General features: G+C 37.1%; 2 protein-coding genes across 7 annotated transcripts in view; both read left to right on the forward strand.

The window, feature by feature from the left end:
- LOC131427388 (calcineurin-binding protein cabin-1-like) overlaps window positions 1–20,971 on the forward strand; it is a 1,620,795-nt gene extending 1,599,824 nt beyond the window's left edge. For 3 of the 6 annotated variants that reach the window (XM_058590536.1, XM_058590535.1, XM_058590538.1), the window contains one exon: window positions 20,518–20,959. In XM_058590536.1, the coding sequence (XP_058446519.1) occupies window positions 20,518–20,874 (357 nt within the window). In that variant the 3' untranslated portion in view covers window positions 20,875–20,959. Of the gene's footprint in view, window positions 1–20,517 lie in introns of all 6 variants that reach the window. The other 3 variants (XR_009229264.1, XM_058590537.1, XM_058590534.1) reach the window with 3 other exon arrangements.
- LOC131427393 (uncharacterized) overlaps window positions 1–26,091 on the forward strand; it is a 341,222-nt gene that overhangs the window by 18,385 nt on the left and 296,746 nt on the right. The gene's annotated exons all lie outside the window — the stretch shown is intronic.

The raw sequence follows: 26,091 nt of genomic DNA on the forward strand, positions 1-26,091 counted from the left end.
GTTATTCTAGGTCATGTCGTATGGCACTTGATTGAGAGAGGTGTGGGACGTGAAGAAAAGGGAAATGATATAGCTGTTTTGTTTTGGGTGACTTAACGATTTGAAACATGACGCTTCCTTATTTATTGTTCTCGTATGGTCGCGGTGTTTTCGTTGAGTCGAAGTAAGTGCTGACACTTTAATTGCTTCATGTAGGTGAAGTTTATATTTCAAGTGGGTTTCTGGGTTTTCATGACATGTTTCTAGGTTTTCGTATCGGGGTGATTTTTATGGTTTTTTGTTAGGTGCATGTGATCTGGGTAGTGTTAGAGATTTAATGCCAATGTCTCATATTACATCATCCTCCTTTTAGAAGAATGATGTCACGAAGGGAAATCATTCTAAAGTGCTTTATGGGATTATATAAAATGGACCTATATAAAATGGATCTAGCTTGCGTCTATTTTCGTTTTGTAGATACATTATGTCGTTCAAATGTATTTCTATCGGATTGCACAGGTGATCTGTTGTTGATTTTCTAATTTCTTTTTGATGTATTAGATGTTTGTTTGCAATTTCGTGTGATTTGTGTAGTCGGTATTGTAATTCTTTATTGTACATGTCGAAATTATATATTGGTTCAATATTGTCTGGGTAGGTTTCTTGTGGTAGTCTGGCTTTTACTCCAAACACTAGCTCGTAGGGTGTACACCCATGATCTGAGTGTGGTGTTGTGTTATATGAAAATGCATAGTATTGTAACTAGTCATCCCAGTCAGATTGATGTTCGTTGATAAAAGATCGCAGAAACTCGTTGAGGCATCTGTGATTTCTTTCCAAAGAACCAATTGTCTGAGGATGCTATGCTGTCGAAAAGGTTTGTTTAATTTTTAACAATTTGCAAATTTGTTCTAGAACCTCGTTTTTATATTCGGTCCCTCTGTCCTCAAGAAACTTACCGTAAGTTAGGTTGAAATTTTCTACTAAAGCTTTAGCTACAACGTTAGCTTCTTTGGTAGGTATGGGTTATATATAACGTATTTGGTTAGTTCACACTGTATGCTTACAGCGTATCTATTATTATGGATTGTTTTGGGTAATGGTCCAACAGTATCGATTGCCACTACTTCAAATGGTTTGTTAGGTGTATTAGTAATTTTTCTTTAGTATGTTTAATCATTTTGTTCTTTTTGCAAATTTCACAGGCCTTGATGAAATTAGCAATTGAACTTTTCATAAATTACCGTGTATATATTTCTCTTAATTTGAGGTACAATCTGTTTTGTCCGATGTGTCCTCCCGTTGGTATTTCATGGTGATTCTTTAATATTGTTTGTATTTCCTGAGGTTTACTAATAAACTTCGGTGGTTTGTAGATAATAATTTGTAATGTTTTAATTGTTTTTAGGACGAGACCTATAAACATTTCCATAGGTATTATTTCAAATATTTTATCATTGCAATAGATTGCTACTCTGCTAACTTTTAATTTTCTCATTTCTTCTTCATATTTTGAGATTGCAAACACGAGTGTTTGTTTGATATCTCTTATTTCTGTAATTACACGATGCATCGGTTTTTGTTTCTGTATTCGTTGATATGTATCAATTATAATATGGTTGTTTTCGAAAAAAACACCTCATTTTCAATAAGTTTCTTACTTTGCTAGGAGTTTCCGTTGAATAAACAGAGACTTGATCAGGCTCACTGTCAAGGATGGCTTTTATCGTATCAAAGAATGCTCACTCGCAACTCTTCCACGATTAAATCAGTGCCATCGAAGAGAATCGGAAATCATCGCAACAACAAAAAAACCGGCATGGTACATTTAACATAGAATAGACACTAGTGCGAGAGCGAATTTCTCTCGGTGAACCGTCTGAGAATTAACGGCTAGCACGCTGATGTGGGGATTCTCTCTGAAGCAACAAATGGTCGCTTATTCTCGTTTCGCGATCCGATTTTGTATGGGCAGTGGATAATTGCGATAGAATCATTTTACTATTGCCGCTTATTCTAACTATGTGCTTATAACCTTTGTATAATTTGTGTCTATGAAAATGTATGTGAATGCTCCACACAAGGGTTTTGAAATATTGCACCCTAGTATGAGAATCATCAAGTCGAATCATCGAATCGATTTTCTGCGATAATTGTCAACTTGCGATTCTCTCTTGGTAAATTCCACACAGCGGCGATCATTATCAGACTGAAATTTTTTTAAGGGCCATGAAATACTCAGAGTATGAAGTGGAGCGAAGAAATGTAGAAAAATTCTCTCGAGGTTCATGCATTGAGAGACTCGAATTCTTGTAGCATCTTCTACCGGATTGAAAATGTTGCATACAATATAGATAAAAATCGAGCAGCTTCTGTCAAATTTTCAGCAATCACCAACACTGCTCACTGTTGATGCAAGGATTATTATGATTTGAATTATTCTTATGATTAGTATTTTTGGTATTATTTAATTTATCCTGTTCTTTTTCATTTTTTATTAGTTCTTGTTTTCTTGACATTGACCTTGTATCAACCATCAAAATACTGTTTGCTTTTAATTTATCTGAGGACATTTTTATGCGTGTGCAGCGCCCTTAGCAAATTTTCCTTCGAACATGTTAGTATTGTGAATAAAATAGGGAGCCATGAAGGAATAACGACATTGCAATAACAGCAACCTAGTCGTGAAGGAAAAACTCGTCACCTTTCAGGCAAGCCTTCATGTCAGCGTAAACGCGACGAGCAAAAACAAAGTTATTTTCACGGGCACAGGTCACTGCCTCTAGCATAGTGACGGTGGTCTCGACTTTCGGTAGAACTTCGGGAGAAAGACGGATGAACTTTCTACTTGAAATCACAAGCTCGGCTTGTACTAAAATCTTCGGGCTTCACCCGAAAGTAAATGTTAAGAGCTTAAAAACCCATAGTTGGGAAGAGTTAGAAGCAGTTCAGTTTCACAGAGTGCGGTAGCTAGGCGCGAGTCTCGGGAGTCGACCCGTAGACAGATTAAGTAGTTTTTGCTTCGAGTATTCGGGTTAGTTCAGTTCGGAGTGTAATACAGTAGCCGTAGGAATATGCGTGCATGGTGAGGTTTGAGTATCAAGTGACCTCAAAATCAAGTAAGAAATATTGTTTATAATGGGATATAATAGATTTCGGAAGGCACCTAAAGAATTGAGTGAAAGATTGCTGTAATGAGTGAAGATTTAATAGTTTCATGTGCAGGTTTGATATTCACATGCAAAAGAAAAATAGTTAGACACAACCATTGTTCGTGTTAGGGTAGTGTTGATAATATACGACAACAAAAGTATGTGTTGAAGAATAACTTCTTTTATTAATTCAAACAAGTAAATGTGGAGACATATATCCGACGAGTTCACCATGAAGTGTTGTGAATAGTTGAAACTCAGAAAAGGTGAATTTCGTGATATTAAACTCAAATACGTGGATGAATCAATACAATGACATAAAAGAGAAACCGAATTGGAGAGTGTTACTCCGTATAGAACTGAAAGAAACATCCTCTTCGTTATTCCTCTCCCGCCACCGCTCGGCCGGGAGCTTGCAAGTGGTGACAGCGATACGTGCTATAGTAGCAAGGACACGCCAGGACTACGGGAAAAAAATTTCGGAATTGAGGATGTTGGGCGACGTAGTATTAGTATGGTGAGTCTCCATTATTTTATTTATTTATTTTTTTTCTCGTTGTTTTGATTACGTAATGTTGCCACTTATTGTGAGCGCTAAATCATAAAAAAATAAAGATGGCATTAGCGCGAAAATTTTTCTGATTTGTTTAGCTCGCGCTCGCAAGGACCAATATTATTTTTCTAACTACATTACTCACAATCCATCAACTGGTAAACGATATCAGAACTTTTTCTCATGCCTACAGCGGGTTTCTAGAACAGTTATATACATTCCGTTGTTGAGTCATTTGGCAAGCAATAAATTTGTTCAAGTTTCCTTGAAAACTGCGGACGTATAGATTATGCTCACAGTTGATTTGTTTACGTTTTGACCACGGTCAATACGAGCGCATGTGTCGAAAAAAAAACAACACCGCGATAATACTTACAAAAGTGGCCACACTAGCATAAAGGCCTAAGAAGTTTTTTTTCTCCCCTTCGTTGAAGAGACACGAATATCACGGCGAGCAGAACAGTTAGCACTGGTGTAATGATTGTAAGGTCAAGGTGACCACCCGAAACCAACGCGTATGAGCGAAAGAATCGGCAATCTGACGCATCATCTTGCAAATAAGCAAAGGTAGCCGTCTGACATAACAAAACAAGTCAGCGAGCTAGGCACCAAGAGTGCATGCCACGAAGTAGATATTCAAATTTGGTGAAGAACCAACCCGTTTGGGCGGAGCCTATAGCAAAATGCGTTGCTAGGTAACACACCACAAACAGTCGCGGCCATATTTGCGGGTAAAAGTCTGGCAACCGAAATAAAAACAGAGTACGGTAGCGGTATATGACAATAATAATAATAAACCGACATTGACTTTAAGTCGCGTACGGTAAACTATAATGCTGACCCACGAGTATGGTACGATGCGATGTTGAAGCCTATGCCGTCGAACCTTATAACGGAATTTACAAAGACAGTTAAGTTTGCGCACACGGCGGGCATGACAAATTTGAGAGCACCGAGCTGGGCTGGCTCAATAATAAACAAACAAAAAAATGCCAAGGCGAACGAAATTCGACCACGCAGGGGCTCGTAGCAGTTAAAGCTTTATATTATACAATGACCAGTAATTTAAAACTAGGTCAAGTTTGTTTACGATGATTGTTCTTTTTGTTTGTCGACCATGACCACGGTCAAGATCGTAGTTTTTCACTGTTAAATAATGATAGGTAGTCGACGGGAATCGTATTAGTGGGGGGTAGTGAAAACAAAACTATTAGAAGCGCACAGCGAGGTTGAAAAAAAATTCCTGCATATGTTAAAAATGATGCTCGTAAAAACATACAACTGAGGTTTTACAAAAATACAAGAGTACAAAAATGAAATGAAGAGCTACTAGTTAAAAAGATAAAGCGGCATAGCGAATTAAAGTCACATTGACAATGGCGAACGAAAATAATATTGAAGGCGGTGGTGCCTATCGATTTCCGATGCTAGAGGCAATACAATGTATCCCGGAATTCCACGGGTCAGTAGACGAATTAGAGCCATATATTGTGCAAATAGAGTATTTTGCAGAAGACATCCCGGAAGGGGAAAACCAGAAACCACTACTAAATGTAGTAATAATGAAATTAAAAGGTAGAGCGGCAACCTTTATTAATAGAATAAGAGCCGACACAGTAAAGGATATATTCAGGAATTTAAGAGACGTATTCGGTTTGAAAATCACAGTAGAAGAGATTTTTATGAGGATCGAAACTCTCGAACAACAATATGGAGAACCTTTTGAACAGTACGCTGAAAGAGCGCTACGAATAATGGAATATACTGACACTCAGCAAGAGAATCAAGGCCAAGAGAAAGTACAGAAATCCTTCGCAGAAAGAGGATTAACGATTCATTTTATAGCAGGATTATCGAATGAAAGTTTAAAACATTTAGCCAAAAATCATAGGCAGCTTAAGTTTCAAGAAATAATAAAATTCCTAAAAGAGGAGGCGGAGTTCAGCTACTTATTATCAAATATTGAAAATCGGCTGCTATCCTACCATGCAATTGATAAACCAAAACTTTGGACAAACAATAAATATAAATGCTATCCAGGGGAGCAAATCGAAAATTCTCATAAACACAACCGAAGCTTACGCAACGAATATTATCGCAAAAATGGGTGCTTAATCGAAGATAACAATTTTTATAATAATCATTTCGAAAACAATTCGAATAAACTATGGGTAAATTGCATGACATACAGTAATAGAAAAATATTTCGAAGATATGATCGTAATATCAGGACCAGAAATATGTCTGATCAAATAAGATATGGAGCGTCAAGAAATCCGAATGCAAATTTAGTCAAGCAAACACGTCAAAAGCAAAATTGGGATCGATACGGGGAGAATAGAAATATAATGAAGAGTGATGTGAACAATCACGCCGAAGAAAAAGATAGCGAAAAACGCAAAGAAGGGATATGGGTCAAATTACATAAGACGAAAGACAACGAATTTATGATGTTGTTGAGATCGGCAAACCAACCAAATAACGAGATGCAGTTTCTGGTAGACACTGGATCATTTGGCAAGTTGATAAGTAGACGAAACGCAGAGAACATGGGAGCATATACAATTAATGATAACGAAATCATAGAATATTCCGGGATAACAGGTACTGTTAGAAAAACATTAGGTACCGTAGAACTAAACTTCATCATCGCAGGAAGAATTTTCCAAACGAAGTTCGACGTAGTGGAGAATTTGACTCCAGGGGGCATTTTGGGAATGACATTTATGAATAAGTATGTGACTAGCATACACAATGACCAAGGTTGGATATGCTTACGGAAAATACCTCTAACCTTTGAACCAAAAACAGATTCATATGGAGCTCATCAGAAACAGGAGAAGAGAGTCGCAAAATATGAGGCAGAAAACAATGTCAAAATACAGGAAAAATACCAAGCGTATGGTCAATCCAAGCTTAGTCCACAGGGTACGCAGTGTACAGAAATGACAAAAAAATATACGGGGCAATGGCAAGAAGGTATGCCGCCTCACGAAATGTTAAAAATAGATTGTGCTAAAAACAATCAGTTATTTGTAAAAGTTGCTGCAGCAAATAGGCCTAACGAAAAAATTAAATATTTGCTCGATACTGGAGCATTTTATAACGTAATGAGATGGGATACTGTCGCGAAAATAGGATCAGAGAAAATAAACTATAAAGATAATTTATACATTGCAGGCTTTGATGGAACTCAATCACAGACTATGGAGTCAGTAAAAGTCACGTTGGTAATTGGAAAAACTCATTACAGAGTTAGATTTTATATAGTAAAAGATTTGTGTGTTCCTGGAATCATTGGAGCAGAGTTTTGAAAGATATACACAATTTATGTCACTCAGAATTTCGAGAACATATGTCTAAGTGTACCAAACGAGCACAAGAATGTGGCAAATACACAAGTAACAGGCAAAGAAAAGGTACACGCAACTGAGCATTATGGGATGCGTGCTGCAGATAAGAATGAGTGCAACATTGAAATAGCCACCCGCATGAGTAATGACAGAAATAGCGAAGTAAAGGATAATAATGGGAAGCCAAAGATGTCTTTAAACAGTGCAACTAAAGCGAACAATGATTTTAAAATAAAAAATCTCCAAGTAGAAATAGGACAACCGGAAAACATACTGAAACTAATGCAAAGAGTGGCAAAAATGAAGTAATTATCGTAAATGCTGAAGTCTTAGAGGGTAGTTTATCAAAGCATAATAAATATGAAGTGAATAAAAAGCACGTGAATAAAAATGATAACATTAATGCATCGTATCAGAGCAATTATGAGTTATACAAAAACGACGATCGTTCAGATAGTATGCTTCCCGGTTGTGGGACTAATATTACTCATGAAGAAGAAAAAGATTTTATAGGTGGAGAATGTGACGAGGAAGACAAATGTTTCCTTGATTTAGATTCAAATCAAGACGTAATTCTTACGGAAAATAAAAGATACGGTCAAATAACTGGTCGAGACCGAACGGAAAAAGTATTAGAATCACTAAATATGAATCATCTAAAAAAGAAAGTTTTAGGGATATAGAGAAGATTATGGCATCATATAGCGATGTATTCTATCTGAACGGGGATAAATTAACTATCACTGATGCGGCAGTGCACGAAATTGAGACCACGTCAAACGTGCCTATCAACAAACGGCAATACAGATTTCCAGAAGCTACAAAGAAGCATATTAATGAAAAAATTGAAGAAATGCGTAGACAAGGTATCATAAAACCTAGCAAAAGTCCGTGGAATGCACCAGTCCTATGTGTTCCCAAGAAGGACGATGAATTTGGTAACAAGAAATACAGAATCGTGGTTGACTTCAGGGCTTTAAATTTAGTTACAAAGCCATTTGTATACCCAATTCCACTAATTGACGAGATTCTAGATAATCTTGGAAACAGTAAATATTTTTCTACCTTGGATTTAAAATCAGGGTTTTACCAAGTACCAATTAACTCAAAAGATGCAGCCAAGACTGCGTTTTCAACTCCAAAAGGCCACTTTGAATTTACAAGAATGCCTATGGGCCTGCGTAACAGCCCGTCGACGTTCCAAAGATTAATGAATACGGTACTTTATGAGATAGAAGGGGTTAAAGCAATCGTATATCTGGATGACATAATTGTTTTCGGTGTTACTATCGAAGAACACAATGAAAACTTACGCAAAGTTTTAGAGGCTCTCCGTCGACATAATCTAAAAGTCGAGCCAGGTAAATGCCAAATTTTGAAAAATGAAATAAAGTATTTAGGACATGTAATTGACAAAGAAGGAATTCGTCCTATGGAGGACAATATAAAAACAATTAAAGAGATGGCGGCACCAAAAACAGTCAAAGGTGTTCGGTCATTTTAGGAACAGTAAATTTTTATGGAAAATTCATACCTCACATCGCAGAGAAACGTAGACCATTGAACGATCTCTTGCGAAAGAATGTTAAGTTTACTTGGACAGAAGAGTGTCAAAAATCTTTTGAGGAATTGCGGATTTTTTTAACTTCTGATACACTGTTAGTTAGACCGAACTATAAAGATACGTTCGTGATCACGACAGATGCCAGCGAGTACGCTATTGGAGCAGTACTTTCCAATGAAAAATCGATCGACAGGCCTATTTCTTATGCAAGCAGAGGTCTAGTAGGTGCTGAAAGAAAATACCATACGATTGAAAAGGAGTTGTTAGCCATCGTATGGGCAGTGAATCGCTTCAAACATTTTATTTATAATCAGAGATTTATTGTATACACTGATCATAGACCGCTGATTTCAATATGGCATTTAAAAGAAACTTCGCCTACGCTAACGCGTTTACGTCTGAAACTTCAAGGGTTGGAAGTGGACATTCGCTATAAACAAGGCAAAGACAATGTTGTGGCAGACTTTTTATCCAGACTGCCCGAACAGGCCGAGTCCTTACACCCTATTTCAATAGTCACTAGACAGCAAAAGCGTCAACAGCAGCAAGCAGAGAAAAATGAACTTGCGAAGCGGAAAGACGCGGAAAATAAAACAACTTCCCCAAAACAACTGAAAGACGAATCAGGCAGGTTTACACTATTTAGAAAATAAACACAAAGACATACCTATATTAAATAAGAAAAACAAGATATACACATTCATTGATAATAAGAGACTCTTTAACTTAGGAGTAGACGTGAAAAAGCTAAAAGGAGAGGGAGTAGAGCTACAAAACATAATTTACGCACCCTTGGAACATCCATGGTTAAGCACAGGAACTATGATCATAATAAGCATGAGCATAATAAGTGGTTGTGCCTATTTTCATAAAGGAAGAATTTCATGCTGTAGTACAACGAAAGATATAAAAAGCAACGGAAACGTCGAAAGAAAGAAAATCAAAACTTCAGACATAGAATTGTACGATATAACGATTAAAAATGAAGATAGTAAGGGAGGAAAACCCATAACTAAAGACATGATATCAGGGCCTATTTTGATGAATAAGAACGGAAGAGCACGGCCGATAGCGAAGACTCAAGAAGAACCAATACCGACAATCTCTGTAGAACCGAGACAAAAAAGCACCAACAGAGAAACAGAAACGGAAAATGAGTATGTGGAACCGTTCACGATAATAGAATTAAGAAATAGAGAGATAGGAATTGGCAGCATAAAAGGGAATAGCTCGGAAACAATACGAACACCAAAAAGTAGCACGTGGGTGGTCTAAACAGTAACAAACAATTTTTTTTTTTTTTTTGAAAACAACAAGTGAAGCACGAAATTAGAATCTAAGTTGCTTTATGGGTTAGTGTTATTATTGAAAAAATTCTAAAGTCCAGATTTGAGTTTATTTTTAGAAAGGAAAAACAGGAACACGTGCCGAAAGAACCAGCTCAAGTAGTGGGGGAGAGAAGCTGCGGCATGAGCACTACACAACCGACCAGATGGAAGGACGGCTTCTGAAGCTATGGAAGCAAGGATGGTAAGACACCATTAAAATGAACCCGGTATAGAAGCTAGTTGCGGGAAAAATTTAGAAAAAAAAGGTTTAGAAAAGATTCATTATAACCTGCAACAAGCATTCGCATGCCGCAACTTTAATAACAATTTTATATCCACAGACAGACGTATTGTCGACAGACGGGTTGTCGACCTGTATCTACGGGTTAAAGGTACCTCAACAAAAAAAAAATATAAGTAAACATAAAACCCTCTCGATTAATGGAAAAGTACACGAGATAACATATAGACGAATAAATAGATCGCAGAAACATTTAAATGCATAGAAAAAGAACACATAGATTCAACTAATAGAAAGAACATGTATAACGTAAAAAAAAATATATTTACGATGTACAAAGATATGACAATGGGAAAAAAATATATATACACAAATAATAACAATCATAGAATAGACAATAGATCACGTAATACGTATATAAAAATAACAATGATAATATCAATCATAGAATAGAAAAATGATTATACTAAAGGCACAGAGTCATACAAAACGTATAAAAGTAGTTTTTTTTTGGAGTCCCAAACTGTGTGTGTGCCCGAAAATAGTCGTCGCAGAAGGAAGGATGTCAGTAGCTTAGCCAAGCTACCTAAGAGAACGAGAGGGTGTGATCGGATGCGGTGGCAAGTTGAAGACAAAGGGAGCCGAGGAATCACCAAGATGTCAGAAGAAAGAACAGCAGAGCTGAAAAATCGAGGCCGAAAAATTTCGGAAAAATTTAACATGGAAGACGTAATAACAAATCAAAATAATGGCAACGCTACAAATTGCTACATCAACAAGTACAAATGATAACAAAACAAGAAGGAAGTAAATGCAGTCAACACAGTTAAAGATGACTTGCGCGGGTATGCAACAACGTTACAAACTGCTACCCCATATTTTATTCAGTGAGCATCGGCAAAAGCTCAACTGAGTACCATAAACCAATATATGAAAATCAAAGCTTATTAATACGTGGAAAAAATTAAACAGTTGGTTGTTTAAAAATACACTACGAAGAAGATAACCACGAAATCAAATGCAATGCATAAAAGCTGCTAGGAACCTCAACACATTGTACCAAACGAGAAGCCATGATGAGAAGCAACAATACAGAATACCAATATTACTACTGACAGTAATCCCAATGATGTCCAAAATGCAAAGGAGTCAACGATCAATTTTCAACTATGCCCAATGAAGCGAGTACATAAACAATGAGAAACCCTAATACGTATCACCAACACAGAAGAACGAGCTATTAGGAACGAGAACGACACGGAACCCAGAGTCCGAGACTAGCAACCGTTCGATCACTCCCACAGATAAAGCAACAATAGAAGCATACCATGGAACAGGATAGCGTCAGAGGAGAACACACACACGGACCACCGTAAGGTTAGGGAATTTAATTTGCGTATAGCCAAAATGAAAAAAAAATATAATTATAAATACGGAAAATGGTGATTCAGCTATAAACCTCAATGTTATAAGCCGGCGCATTCGACTTGATGTCTACCCTTCAGGTAACATCAAGCTCAGTAAGTAAGGGGCATGCAGCGCCCTTAGCAAATTTTCCTTCGAACATGTTAGTATTGTGAATAAAATAGGGAGCCATGAAGGAATAACGACATTGCAAGAACAGCAACCTAGTCGTGAAGAAAAAACTCGTCACCTTTCAGGCAAGCCTTCATGTCAGCGTAAACGCGACGAGCAAAAACAAAGTTATTTTCACGGACACTAGTCACTGCTTCTGGCCTAGCGACAGTGGTCTCGACTTTCGGTAGAACTTCGGGAGAAAGTCGGATGAACTTTCTACTTGAAATCACAAGCTCGGCTTGTACTAAAATCTTCGGGCTTCACCCGAAAGTAAATGTTAGGAGCTTAAAAACCCCTAGTTGGGAAGAGTTAGCAAGCAGTTCAGTTTCACAGAGTGCGGTAGCTAGGCGCGAGTCTCGGGAGTCGACCCGTAGACAGATTAAGTAGTTTTTGCTTCGAGTATTCGGGTTAGTTCAGTTCGGAGTGTAATACAGTAGCCGTAGGAATATGTGTGCATGGTGAGGCTTGAGTATCAAGTGACCTCAAAATCAAGTAAGAAATATTGTTTATAATGGGATATAATAGATTTCGGAAGGCATCTAAAGAATTGAGTGAAAGATTGCTGTAATGAGTGAAGATTTAACAGTTTCATGTGCAGTGTTTGATACTCATATGCGAGAAGAACAAAATAGTTAGACACAACCATTGCTCGTGTCAGGGTAGTGTTGATAATATACGACAACAAAAGTATGTGTTGAAGAATAACTTCTTTTATTAATGTAAGCAAGTAAATGATGAGACATATATTCGACGAGATCACCATGAAGTGTTGTAAATAGATTTACAAACTCGTGGAGTATGCACTAGACTGTACTGTAGTAGGACATACGTTCATATGTGCATAAACCTAATGATATGCCGAGCTTAGTGAGACTGCGTGAAGTGTTAGCCTTATTAACAATCGTTAGGGACTTTTGTTAGATTGTGGGAAAGAACTCCTAAAACAGCCTAATCCTTCACTATTGAGAATAAGTAGCTGTCAAGTGAAAAGCACAAAAAAAAATTTGAAACTCAGAAAAGGTGAAATTCGTGATATTAAACTCAAGTACATGGGTGAATCAATACAATGACATAAAAGAGAAACCGAATTGAAGAGTATTACTCCGTATAGAACTGAAAGAAACATCCTCTTCGTTATTCCTCTCCCGCCACCGCTCGGCCGGGAGATTGCACGTGATAACGCATCGGCTGCAACGTTACTTTTACCTTGGATATAATCTATATTAAATTCCAATTCCTCTAAATCTAACCTCATTCTAGTTAATTTGGAGGTTGGGTTTTTCATATTAAATAGAAATACTAACGGTCTGTGGCCCGTTCGTATAGTAAATTTGCGTCCGTATAGGTAGGACTTAAAATAATTAATTGACCAATGTATTGCTGTCAATTCTTTCAAAATTACTGATTTATTTTTTTCTCCGGTGGTGAAGCTTTTGCTGGCAAATGCTATTGGTAAGTCATTGCCATTAATTATTTGTGATAGAACTGCACCACATCCTACGTCTGAAGCGTCTGTGGTTACGATAAATTGTTTGTTAAAATCTGGGTATTGTAGAATGTTTGGTGACATTAGGAATGATTTTAGGGTTGTAAATGCATGTTGGCACTCTATTGTCCATGAAAATTTTTGATTTTTCTTTAATAATTGGTTTAATGGGTAAGCTATGGTTGCGAAATTTGGTACGAATTTTCTATATAAGTTGCAAAAGGCAACGAATCTTCGCACGTCGTCGCTACTTGTTGGTGTAGGATAATTTTTTATTGCTTCATATTTGTTACTATCTGGTAGTATTCCTTTATCTGTAATTTTGTGACCCAAATATGTTACTTCTGTATTAAAGAATTTGCATTTATTGAGGTTTAGTTTAAGATTGTACTTCCTAATACGTTCAAAAACTTTTTCAAAATTCTGAAGGTGGTGTTGGATTGAACATCCAACTACTATAATATCGTCTATGTATACAAAATCATGCTCAGGTGTTAATCCTGACATTGCGAATGTCATCATTCGTTGAAAACTGTTTGGACTGATATTTAAACCAAACGGTAGTCTTTTAAATTGAAAGTGACCGGATTGGGTCGAAAATGCTGTAAATTTCCTAGAGTTTACTTCTAAGGGTATTTGATGAAATCCTGACATTAAATCCAGGGTTGTAAAATATTTTGCTCTACCAAGCTGGTCTAAGATAGCACCAATTCTTGGCAGTGGGAATTTATCGGCTAATATTTTTTTGTTAAGTTGCCGGAAACCATTTTGCATTATTGTTTTCTGATTTTTTCGGGACTAGTAAAATTGGATTGTTATAGAGTGATATGGATGGTTTGATTATATCATCTTTCAACATTTTGTTTACTTGTGTTGCGATTTCGTTGCTTTGTGAGTGAATAGTTTTGCAGTTTGGAATGTATACTGGGATTCTATCGCTCAGTTCAATATTTTGTGAATAAAAATTGTTTGACGAAACTGGTTCGTCTGGTAAGCAAAATATATCAGAATAATTTGAAATTAATTTTTCCAGGCTGTTTTTAGCGTATATGGGTACATTGTTTAAATCGAGTTCAGTTAGGACTTTGTTTTTTCTACTGAAATTTTTTTGTGTTTTATTTTTCTAAATCGTATATTTACTCAAAGGTTCTAAAATTGGTTTGAATTCTAATTGACTGACATCTATGGGTTTGTCAGTTGTATTTCTAAATTTTACAAATTGGTTTTGAAGTGAAATAATTGCACTTGCGCAAAATAACCCTTGTTTAATTTCCTGTGAGTGTAGTACCATGTCCTTACTGATTTTTAAATTGTGCATTCTTCTGATAACTTCGCATCTTCCTGGTATAATGTAGTTTTTATCAATTGTATCTTGAATCGGTATAGCTATTGGAATATTATTAATTGTAAAGTTTAATATCCAACATTCATAATCTATTAGGCATTTATTAGCTGAGAGGAAATCTCTGCCTAAGATGCCGTCTGTAGAAATAGGAAAATTTGGACTTACAAGGTGGACTCTGTGTTTAATAGAAACTTCGTTGTTAAATATTAATTTTGTTTCTATTGACGCGATGGTTTCGATCTCGCCATCAGTAATGCCCGTAAGTTTAATTTTGTTATTTATATTGATTGGTTGTTGTGGAGATACTTTATTTGTTGCTTTAAATACCGATATATCTGCACCTGAATCTATAATAAATGTGCATATCGAATTTGTCATTTTTATACCTACTTTGATAAAATTAGCGGCGTGTATATTCATGGTATACAAGGTCTTTTTTAAAAATTTTGATTCATTGAGTATTGGTTATTATTTTGTAATTGTCCGTACTGGCGTGGTATTATATTTACATTATCATTTATAATATCGTTGTTTGTATTGTGGTATTGTATATTTAATGTTTCGTTTTGTGAGGCATTTTCTGTCTGTTCCTCGTTAGTTAATAATATTCTGTTATTTCCGTTCCTTCGGAAATTTTCGTAGTATTGACCTCCTCTGCGGGGTCTTCCACGGTAATTAGTTGTATTCCGCATATTACCTTCATATCGGAATTTTTGATTATTTGTATTAAAATTATTATGGTTATAATTATTTCTATGATTATGAAATATTTGCTTTTGTGCATACCTATTGTAGTCTTGTGCTTTCTGGTTTGCTTCTCTTATGTTGCTGAAATTACCCGCTTTGAGAATTATTTTTAATTCGGTGTTGTTACACCCTTTTATTAGAGCGTTTACCCCTATCTTAGTGCTCATTGATTTTGCAACTGGTAGTGGGATTTTTTGCTCGACATAAGTGTTTTCGAGTTTCGTGCAGAGGGTTTCAACTTCCTCGCAGAAACTGTTTATTGAGGTTTTCTGTCTTAAGGTGTTTATTTTCGCTATAATACTTTCGGGAGTGGTCGTGACTTTACACCTTTCCTCGACTAGTTGTATCAGCTTATTGATTGTATTGACTTTCAGGGATGCCTTGTCTGGCTTTTCCGGACAGTCTGGTTTTCAGAAAATTTTTTGCCATGGCCATGTGGTCTGGCAGAAATAACTCATTCAGCAATCTAGCTAAGTCAATAAATGTGTCTAGGTTATCGGAAGAACCGTCATAAGGTTGGATAAGAGCCGTCGCCTGACTTAAGTCAAACGGTGTTGCTGTTGTTTGCGTCATTGTGTCGTTTTTGGTTGCTATAATGCGTGTGATTTTAAGTTTTATTATTTCGCAAATTTCGTCTGTCCACAGTCTCGTATTTTTTACTAAGTTGTGGAAAGTCTTATCGTCAATGATTTCTTGTTCCCTTATAAATAAATTTTCAAGGTCTATTTTTAATTCCTGACATTGATTTAATTTTTCTTCAAGTAATTTTTCTGATAGTTTTGTGTTGATAGACTTCTTTACGTAAGTATGGAGTTTTTCTAGCTCCTTATATTTTTGCATTTCATTTTAGCTTGAAAATGGATAAACATCTATAGGGTGATTTTTTAAGAGCTTGAGAACTTTTTTAAACAATAAAACGCATAAAATTTGCAAAATCTCATCGGTTCTTTATTTTAAACGTTAGATTGGTACATGACATTTACTTTTTGAAGATAATTTCATTTAAATGTTGACCGCGGCTGCGTCTTAGGTGGTCCATTCGGAAAGTCCAATTTTGGGCAACTTTTTCGAGCATTTCGGCCGGAATAGCCCGAATTTTTTCGGAAATGTTGTCTTCCAAAGCTGGAATAGTTACTGGCTTATTTCTGTAGACTTTAGACTTGACGTAGCCCCACAAAAAATAGTCTAAAGGCGTCAAATCGCATGATCTTGGTGGCCAACTTACCGGTCCATTTCTTGAGATGAATTGTTCTCCGAAGTTTTCCCTCAAAATGGCCATAGAATCGCGAGCTGTGTGGCATGTAGCGCCATCTTGTTGAAACCACATGTCAACCAACTTCAGTTCTTCCATTTTTGGCAACAAAAAGTTTGTTAGCATCGAACGATAGCGATCGCCATTCACTGTAACGTTGCGTCCAACAGCATCTTTGAAAAAATACGGTCCAATGATTCCACCAGCGTACAAACCACACCAAACAGTGCATTTTTCGGGATGCATGGGCAGTTCTTGAACGGCTTCTGGTTGCTCTTCACTCCAAATGCGGCAATTTTGCTTATTTACGTAGCCATTCAACCAGAAATGAGCCTCATCGCTGAACAAAATTTGTCGATAAAAAAGCGGACTTTCCGAATGGACCACCTAAGACGCAGCCGCGGTCAACATTTAAATGAAATTATCTTCAAAAAGTAAATGTCATGTACCAATCTAACGTTTAAAATAAAGAACCGATGAGATTTTGCAAATTTTATGCGTTTTATTGTTTAAAAAAGTTCTCAAGCTCTTAAAAAATCACCCTGTATATAAAAATTTTTATTATATATATATATATATATATATATATATATATATATATATATATATATATATATATATATATATATATATATATATATATATATATATATATATATATATATATATATATATATATATATATATATATTTTAAAGGAAAAATCGTTCCTTTCACATTTATAGGCTATGGTATGTAATTTTCTAGACATGAATATACATGCATAACCACATGTGTGTTTGTCGGGAATCGGCTGTTTGCGTTTTTCCTCTTTTCTTGTTTTGATTTCGATTAATCTTTCTTGAACCCTTAAGGGCCATTTGTCATTAAAAATTTTTTTCATATTCTTAAACCGTGGTCATTTGAATTTGTCTTGCGGCCTTTATTGCAATTTTTTTGTGAATTGCTTATGTAATTCTAATATTCCTTTTAATAACAACTATTACTATTATTATAACCAGGGCACAAAGCGCGATGCCTTCGGTTTCTCTCTGTTGTGGGACTATTGTGTTGTTGATGGTTTCGTCTGACGAAAACCAACCCATCTTAAACTTTATTTTAATATTTGTGTTATTTATTCTATTAAAATTTTTCTAGGGGTCCCTAATCTTACTTAAACTAAGTACCTTTGATTTGTTGACTGCAAATTTTCCATCTCTCGGTTGCTGTCCGCTTCCAATTTGGCTAAGTTCGGTAGATTCCAAATCCAAGTTCGGTAGATGCACAACTTTGTTTATTACGCGCAAATTTCGTTTGGTAGATGCACAACGGCACACAATGGTTTTTGTTCGATTTTGATTTCCTTCACTTTTAAATGGCTGTCTGGGACCAGGTTCTGAGTCCAGGCTACTAGCACTACTACATTCTATGTCTGACACTTGTTCCCTAGTATCATTTTTGGAATCGTCCGGTTTTGGACTCTTGAATTACTTCACTACACTAGTATTCATTTTACTTGCAATGCTGGATGCACGCGTCTCTGAGCTGTCTATCATTTTCACACACGATTTGCACTAATAATACAGCAAAAGACATCTGCCTTCTATTTCTTCTGTTTTTTGTCAATTTTAGCCACCTTGGAGTCACATTTTCATTTCTTAACCGTTCATTTAGTTTCGTTATACTTTTAGGTTCCGAACCTCTTTCACTTTAGCCGTTTCATTGGCTATCACTATCACCGAAAACACGCACTCGGTCGCCATTTAATATCTTTTGCCACTATGGATATTTCTTTTTACATCAGAGAAAAACTTCTGTTTTCTCGCTGTCGTTTAAGAATGACTGAATGAATCGTTTTATTTAAATAAATCGCTTATTTATATCCTATCCTCTCCTAACTTAGCCTATTGAGTTTAACAGTATGGATTACTAAAAATCCGGGGGGAGGAGTTAGAACGCGCAGCGTAAATATGATTTAACCAATGGCATTCGTAGTAACGTCTCGGCCATTGTATGATTTGAGTAGAAGAGAGTGAGTAATGTTTCTAGACAAGTGTGTGAGTGTGATACAGAGAGGAGAGAGTGAGAGTAGTCAGGTTAAACTCTCGTGAGTGTCGGTTCGAGTCAGTGTGTTTTCCTGGGTTACTGTTATTCTAGGTCATGTCGTATGGCACTTGATTGAGAGAGGTGTGGGACGTGAAGAAAAGGGAAATGACATAGCTGTTTTGTTTTGGGTGACTTAACGATTTGAAACATGACGCTTCCTTATTTATTGTTGTCGTATGGTCGCGGTGTTTTCGTTGAGTCGAAGTAAGTACTGACACTTTAATTGCTTCATGTAGGTGAAGTTTATATTTCAAGTGGGTTTCTGGGTTTTCATGACATGTTTCTAGGTTTTCGTATCGGGGTGATTTTTATGGTTTTTTGTTAGGAGCATGTGATTTGGGTGGTGTTAGAGATTTAATGGCAATGTCTCATATTACAGCTTACTTTCAGATACACAATTTGGTTTCCGCAGGGGTAAAGGAACGAACGATTGTCTTGCGTTGCTCTCAACAGAAATTCAAATGACATTTGCTCGAAAAGAACAAATGGCATCAGTTTTCGTAGACATCAAGGGAGCTTTTGACTCAGTTTCCATAAACATCCTATCTGAGAAGTTGCATCAGCATGGTCTTTCACCAACTCTGAATAACTTTTTGTATAATCTGTTGTCCGAGAAATACATGTATCGGTTCTGGGATCTCTCATATCGATTGCTAATCCGATGCGATATCTTGAATTCGATGGTGATAGAGAACTTCGAAAGGCTTGTCGAGCTCAATTCTCAGACTCGTTTTATGTCCTTGTATTTTGATTACATGGCTCAGAATATTAATCCTTCTTCGTTTGTTTTCAACCGTGCTCATTTCTCGGATACTTCTGATTCTACTGTGTTTTTCGACATATCCCTGAAAGAAGAGATTCGTGGAATTCCGGATCACGTACGCCCTCGAGTGGCCCCTAAAATCTTTCATAATAAATTTCGAACAGTCAACTGTGAAAAGGTGTTTTACACTGACGGATCAAACATCAACAGGTCCACAGGCTTCGGCATCTTCAATCAAAACATCACCGCTTCTTACAAACTCAGTGATCCGGCTTCAGTTCACGTCGCAGAATTAGCTGCTATTCAGTAAATCCTCGAGATCATTGAAACCTTGCCCAAAGACCATTACTTCATTGTCACGGACAGTCTAAGCTCAATAGAAGCTCTCCGGGCAGTGAAGCCAGGAAAGTATCCCCCATATTTCCTGGGGAAAATACGGGAACATTTGAGAACTTTATCTGAACGGTCTTATTCAATATCGTTAGTCTGGGTGCCTTCGCATTGTTCCATTCCGGGCAATGAAAAGGCAGACTCATTGGCTAAGGTGGGCGCATTAGAAGGTGATATTTATGAAAGACCAATCTGCTTCAATGAATTTTTCAGTACCTCTCGTCAGAAAACTCTCGAAAGTTGGCAAACTTCATGGAGCAATGACGAACTGGGACGATGGCTACACTCCATTATCCCTAGGGTATCGACGAAACCTTGGTTCAGGGGAATGAGCGTCCGATTTCCGGAACTATAGGGTAAAGAGTGTTTAATCATTTAGTGCAACGATGCAAAATAAACAAAAATTCTCATTAACTTGACATAACTGTCTACAATTTGAAAAGGTTCTGTTAGTTCATACCCAAAAAAAGTTTCTGATTTTATTCATGATTGAAAAAAATATATCTTTACAAAATTTTCCTACGATATTCTTGAAAATATAAGTAATATGAGAAAGGCATCATCACACCACTAGGTGGTTTAAAAAAGGTTTTTTTTCACAATCGTTCGCAATATCTGTTATCTTATAGCCTCTTGATTTTCCATACACGTTATGCTTTTAAAGTATACTCATACTGACGTAATTTTACTTCCAATTCCAGTCATATATACCGGGTGTTTCCAAACAGCGTAGAACTACAGCATCTAAAATATTATCAGATGCAACTCAAGTGAAGTATATACCTACAGGACCTTCTGCGATCGTTTCTATTTTTTTGCCCGGTCTTACCATAAGTGCTTTAGATTTAATGACTAAAACATCCGAAACAGCAACGGACAGTTATGATAATAAAACTCAGCCATTTGTACCCCATACAGACTACTATTTAACAAACTTAAAATCGAAAGGAGTTGCTGAACATTCACAAATGTATTTAAACAATTTTTCAAACACAAGTAACCGAGGGATCTCATTTGATAACGATGAAGAACGATCCATCAATGATAATACATATTAATGTACAGCTCCAACTAGTTTATTTAATCCTTTAGCTGTTGATCCATAAACATAAATGTCTGTGTTGAAATTGTATAACGAATATTAAATCAAATAAACTTTTGTGACCGCATTTATACGACCTCTTAGAAAATAGTAATATTTAATATAATCGTAATAATATAGCGAATATCTCTTGATCTTGATCTCTTGATAGGTGAGGTTCTTCCACCAACATCAAACCAAGTATAAAGCATGAAATGCTCATATCGTGCTCTCATTTGGACTCTCCGGTCGTCAGGAGGAGCAGTCGGTAATGAAAGCAGACCTGTTGTGAGGTACAAAACCTAAAATGCTCAGGTTGCAGAGTCAGGTTCCCTTCAAAGAAGATCGATTGCATCATCCTGCTGCTGGTCGTTTGCATTGGAGAAAAACACAACGGAAAATGGACAACAATGGGAAACATTATGCAAAATCAGCCCTTCTAATGGCTCCAAATGTTATCTCAAGAACTATGAAGGTTACTTCAGAAATTAAAACCATCCGTATAGTGCAAATCTAGGATAATTTGATTAGCTTAAAGACTGTCTGAGAAAGTATGGACACAATCAAAAACCGCTGCCATTTCGAAATGGTTCAGAATCTGTAATTTTTTTATGGCTGCGTCCTGTTGTTTACACTCTTCTCTAACCACTTGTGCAGTTGTTTTTTCGTTTTCATTAGTTTGTTTCGAAATGCGGGGACTTTCAGCAGAACAACGTCGAAAAATTGTGTACACATGATACACAGAACGCGGTCTGTCACTGAGAAAGATAGCAAAAATGTAAGGAGTAAGTAAAAAAGCCGTCAGAAATGCAATCAGGAAGTTCGGTGAGGATAACACCTTTGTGGATAAACCGAAAACGGGTCGAAAAAAAGGTCCTGCTAACCCTCAGTTGGATAAACATATACTGAAAGCGTTCGAGCAAAAGAAGGAGGTTTCAGTTCGGGATGTGACCAAAAAAGTGGGCACTTCGAAGTCAAATGTTCTTTGTGCTAAAGAACGTTTGAACCTTCGAACCTATGAGAAGCAGAAACAACAAAACGTAGTCGGAAACAAGAAGCATCGATCAGGCCGAGGGTTCGAAAGCTGTAGAATACGATTCTTGCTGGAAATTTGAACTGCATAATCATGGACGACGAAACCTACGTGAAAATCGATTACAAATCCTTGCCGGGACCACAATATTATACGGTGCGAGAAGGGCAAGTGTTAAACCAGTCCGAGACATCGATTGAAGTCGGAAAATTTGAAAAGAAAGCTATGGCCTGGCAAGCAATTTGTAGCTGCGGTAAGATTTCGAAACCCTTCATCACCACTGCTTCAATGAACAGCGAAATATACATCAAGAAATGTTTACAAAAACGACTTCTACCCATGATTCGAAGCCACAAGGATCCTTTTATCTTCTGGCCAGATCTAGCTTCTTGATACTAATCGAAATCAACGGTAGAATGGTATACCACATACTAACAGACATGACACTCAAATTAGATTCTTCAATCATTTTAACTGTCATTTCGAATATTCCTTACGTTGGGACAGTATTCGCATACGCCACGTTACCCTATCAAAAACATCCTGTCTGCCATCTAGACTGTGTTTATTTTTTTCATTTACCAACAGAGTTGCCATTCATACAGAATTACCTGTAATGTATTGATTTTTATACGTCCATGTGAATTTCATGCAGGATACAGATTTAATACATATTGCCAAAACTATATACATAATTGTGCCTACTTCTCATCCTCCAACGCAATACAAAATCGAACCCGTTTTGTTACAATATATACTTGCTTCTGGTTTGCCGCCACTTAATTTCGGGTGAAAATTACCAACACAATAAAAAATAGTCTAGATGAACAACGTTAGGAAAAATAAACGGTTACCTTCCAACATCGCGAAAAAGTTAAATATATTATCAACGTAATCTAATAATTTATTGTGACGATTAATTTTCGAATATTATGATGAAATCAGGCACTGCTGATCGGTGTTGACAAACGAGGGGAAACCAACTAGTAAAAAACTTTTACATAACACAAGGGGTGTACCGATAGTAAATAGTTCGCGCAGTACAATATAGGTGGAACTAGTGCATCACGAAAAACTATTCTTTTAGGAATTTCCTCATACTGTCATGTCTGTTAGTCTGTGGGTATACTTCCAAAAATGCCCCTTTCGTCCCAAAAGACATGAATCCACCAAATTGCCCACAACTTTGACCAATTGAAGAATTTTGGGCATTAACGAAGGCACATTTTAGAAAACATGTCTCGGCAGCCAAAACCATTCAACAGTTCGAAAAAGATTGAAAAATAGTGTCAAAACTTGTCGCCAAGAAGTCTGTACGGAAATTAATGAGGAACGTTCGCAAGAAAACGCGTCATCTAGTCTACAATGGCTAAGTAGCAAATGTTGAGAATAATATGCTGTTGTTGTAGTCTAATATTATCAGTATATCGAATAAAATTTGAATATCTAACACTTGTGAATTATTTACAGTGAAATCAAAGTGCGTCCATACTTTCTGAGACAGTCTTTAGTGCAATTTTCGCAGTGCAAAATTCGCAACAGTGTTTAATATCGTTTATATCCGAACAGTGTTTAATATCTTAGAGAATTACATAATTTGGCCCTTCTGAATGCCAGAAATTAATCCCGTACAGCCTTTTGATAGCGTCTCTTTATTCAAATCCAGAATGAAGTATTCGACGTAAAAATTCTGTATGTTGTTATTTAGAACCATAATTGTATAGCCACAGAAGTATGCGAAATTGTCCTTCACTATACTGTATATGGCCCATTTTTCAACCAGTTATAGTTTGCAGTGGAACTTTTTGCTGATTTGCTATATAAAATGCATAGTACCGACTCAGAATAGATTCGAACTCAACGCGTCACTCTCCATCACGAACGCCTTCATAAAAGTTTCCTTTCAGAACCACAATTATTTCATCATAAAGAACTAAACTGGTTATTTCCTAATATTTAATTGTATGTCAGAATGTTCAATGTAACACATAGATCAATAAGTCCCGAGACTAAAGCAGAGATGGCGCTCGTAGTAAACCAGTAACCACGCCTTTCTAGAGTACTAACCTTTGCTTGAAACGGGTCAAAATTTTAAGTCGATCCGACCAGAAACAGCTGAATTATCGAGGTTGGAGTAAAGTCGTTTTGTAGTATGTTTAAAAAATGGAAAAAACCGAGTTTCGTGTTTTGATAAAACATAAAACACGGGTAAAAACACCGTGCAAGCGAAACAATGGATTGAAAAATGTTATCCGGACTCTTGTCCATCAAAAGCAACGATTTGTCGGTGGTTCGCCGAGTTTAAACGTGGACGTACCAACACAAATGACGCAGAACGCTCGGGTAGACCTGTGGAAACCGTTACACCGGAAAATGTGAGTGAGGTGACAAAAATTATAATGAAAGATCGTAAAGTGAAGCTACGTGAGATTGCTGAGATTACACAGATATCATATGGAAGTGTATTTACTATCCTTCATGAAAAATTGAACATAAAAAAGGTTTTTTCCAAGTGGGTGCCGCGATTGCTTTCGATGGAACAACAACAGCAACGAGTCGATGATTCAGAAAGCAGTTTATCGCTATTTCCTCGCAACAAAAAGATTTCTTGCGTCGTTACGTGACCATGGACGAAACATGGATACATCACTACACTCCAGAGTCGAAGCGGCAGTCATCTGAGTGGCGCACAGCTGGCGAAAGCCGTCCGAAGCGTCCGAAAACGCAGCAGTCAACTGGCAAAGTCATGGTGTCAGTCTTTAGGGATACGCATGGCGTGATTTTCATTGACTACCTCGAAATAGAAATCGCCAAAAAAAACGCAAAAAAACGACCGCACATGCAGAAAAAAAAATCCTTTTTCATCAAGACAATGCACCCTGCCACAAGTCGATGAAAACAATGGCGAAATTGAACGAATTGGGCTTTGATCTGCTTCCCCACCCCTGGCTCTTTGCTGATCTTAAAAAAATGCTCCAGGGAAAAAGATTTGGCTCAAATGAGGAGGTCATCGCTGAAACTGAAGCTTTTTTTGAAGCGAAAGATAAATTTTTTTATAAACATGGTATTGAAAAATTGGAAAAACGTTGGAACCATCGTATCATCCTGAAAGGTGATTATGTTGATGAATAAAAAAAATTGCAAAAAAAAAGTTGTTTCCATTGTTAGTCTCGGGACTTATTGATCCATGTGTTAACTAATCTGTACTTTAGTTTAGATGTATCGTTTCAAATTCCAGTAGTTCAAAATGGGAAAGCTTGCACAATTCACACAAACGATCAATCAATTGATACTCAGAAGTATAAAGAAAGATTGTCAGTTTTATTTGTATTCACGATATCTAGTTAGGTGTCTGACTTTACACACCCGTACTTTTTACTTCGTTTTCGTTGATAGGTTCGAAGCTTATGTAACTCGAAGTGTTTTTCCTCAGTATAAACTTATGAAATTCCTAAATACTTTTCCCGTATTGTTCCTGAGCAGCCAACTTAAATCTGTACACTAAGGTATCTTTTTACATGTTTTTTATCATACACGGCTTTTTTACACGGATTCCGGAATTAACACGGTTTTGCCTTTCTCATAGAGAAAGGTTATGCAATCACTGTGAAAACCGACTTTTGAACCGAGGCCCGGAGGGCCGAAAGTCATATACCATTCGACTCAGTTCGTCGAGTACGCAAAATGTCTGTGTGTGTGACTATCTTGACACCTGGAGGGAGCCTCAACCTCAGTACTCCATCGTACATTATATTCCACAGGATCGGGCCCAGGATAGATCCCTGTGGTACTCCAGCCGTGATTGGAGTGTTACGTGTGCCTTCGTCGGTCTCGTAGAGCAATACTCGGTTCTGGAAGTAGCTTTCCAGAATCTTGTACAGCCCTTCCGGTACTTCCAGTCGAAGTAGGGAATCAGCAATGTCTGTCCAACAAGCACTATTGAACGCGTTCTTAACGTCTAGCGTTACTACCACACAGTAGCGGATTCCTCGTCGTTTACGCTGGATAGCTACCTCTGCCGTGGTTACCACCTATGTTATGGCATCCGCCGTCGACCTGCCTCTGCGAAACCCGTACTGCTGGCTGGACAGTCCTCCTGCCTCCTCTATGAAGGGGGATAGCCTATTGAGGATGATTGTCTCAAGGAGCTTTCCCACAGTG

Source organism: Malaya genurostris, chromosome 2, assembly GCF_030247185.1.
Source record: "Malaya genurostris strain Urasoe2022 chromosome 2, Malgen_1.1, whole genome shotgun sequence".
Classification (NCBI taxonomy): Eukaryota; Metazoa; Arthropoda; class Insecta; order Diptera; family Culicidae; genus Malaya; species Malaya genurostris.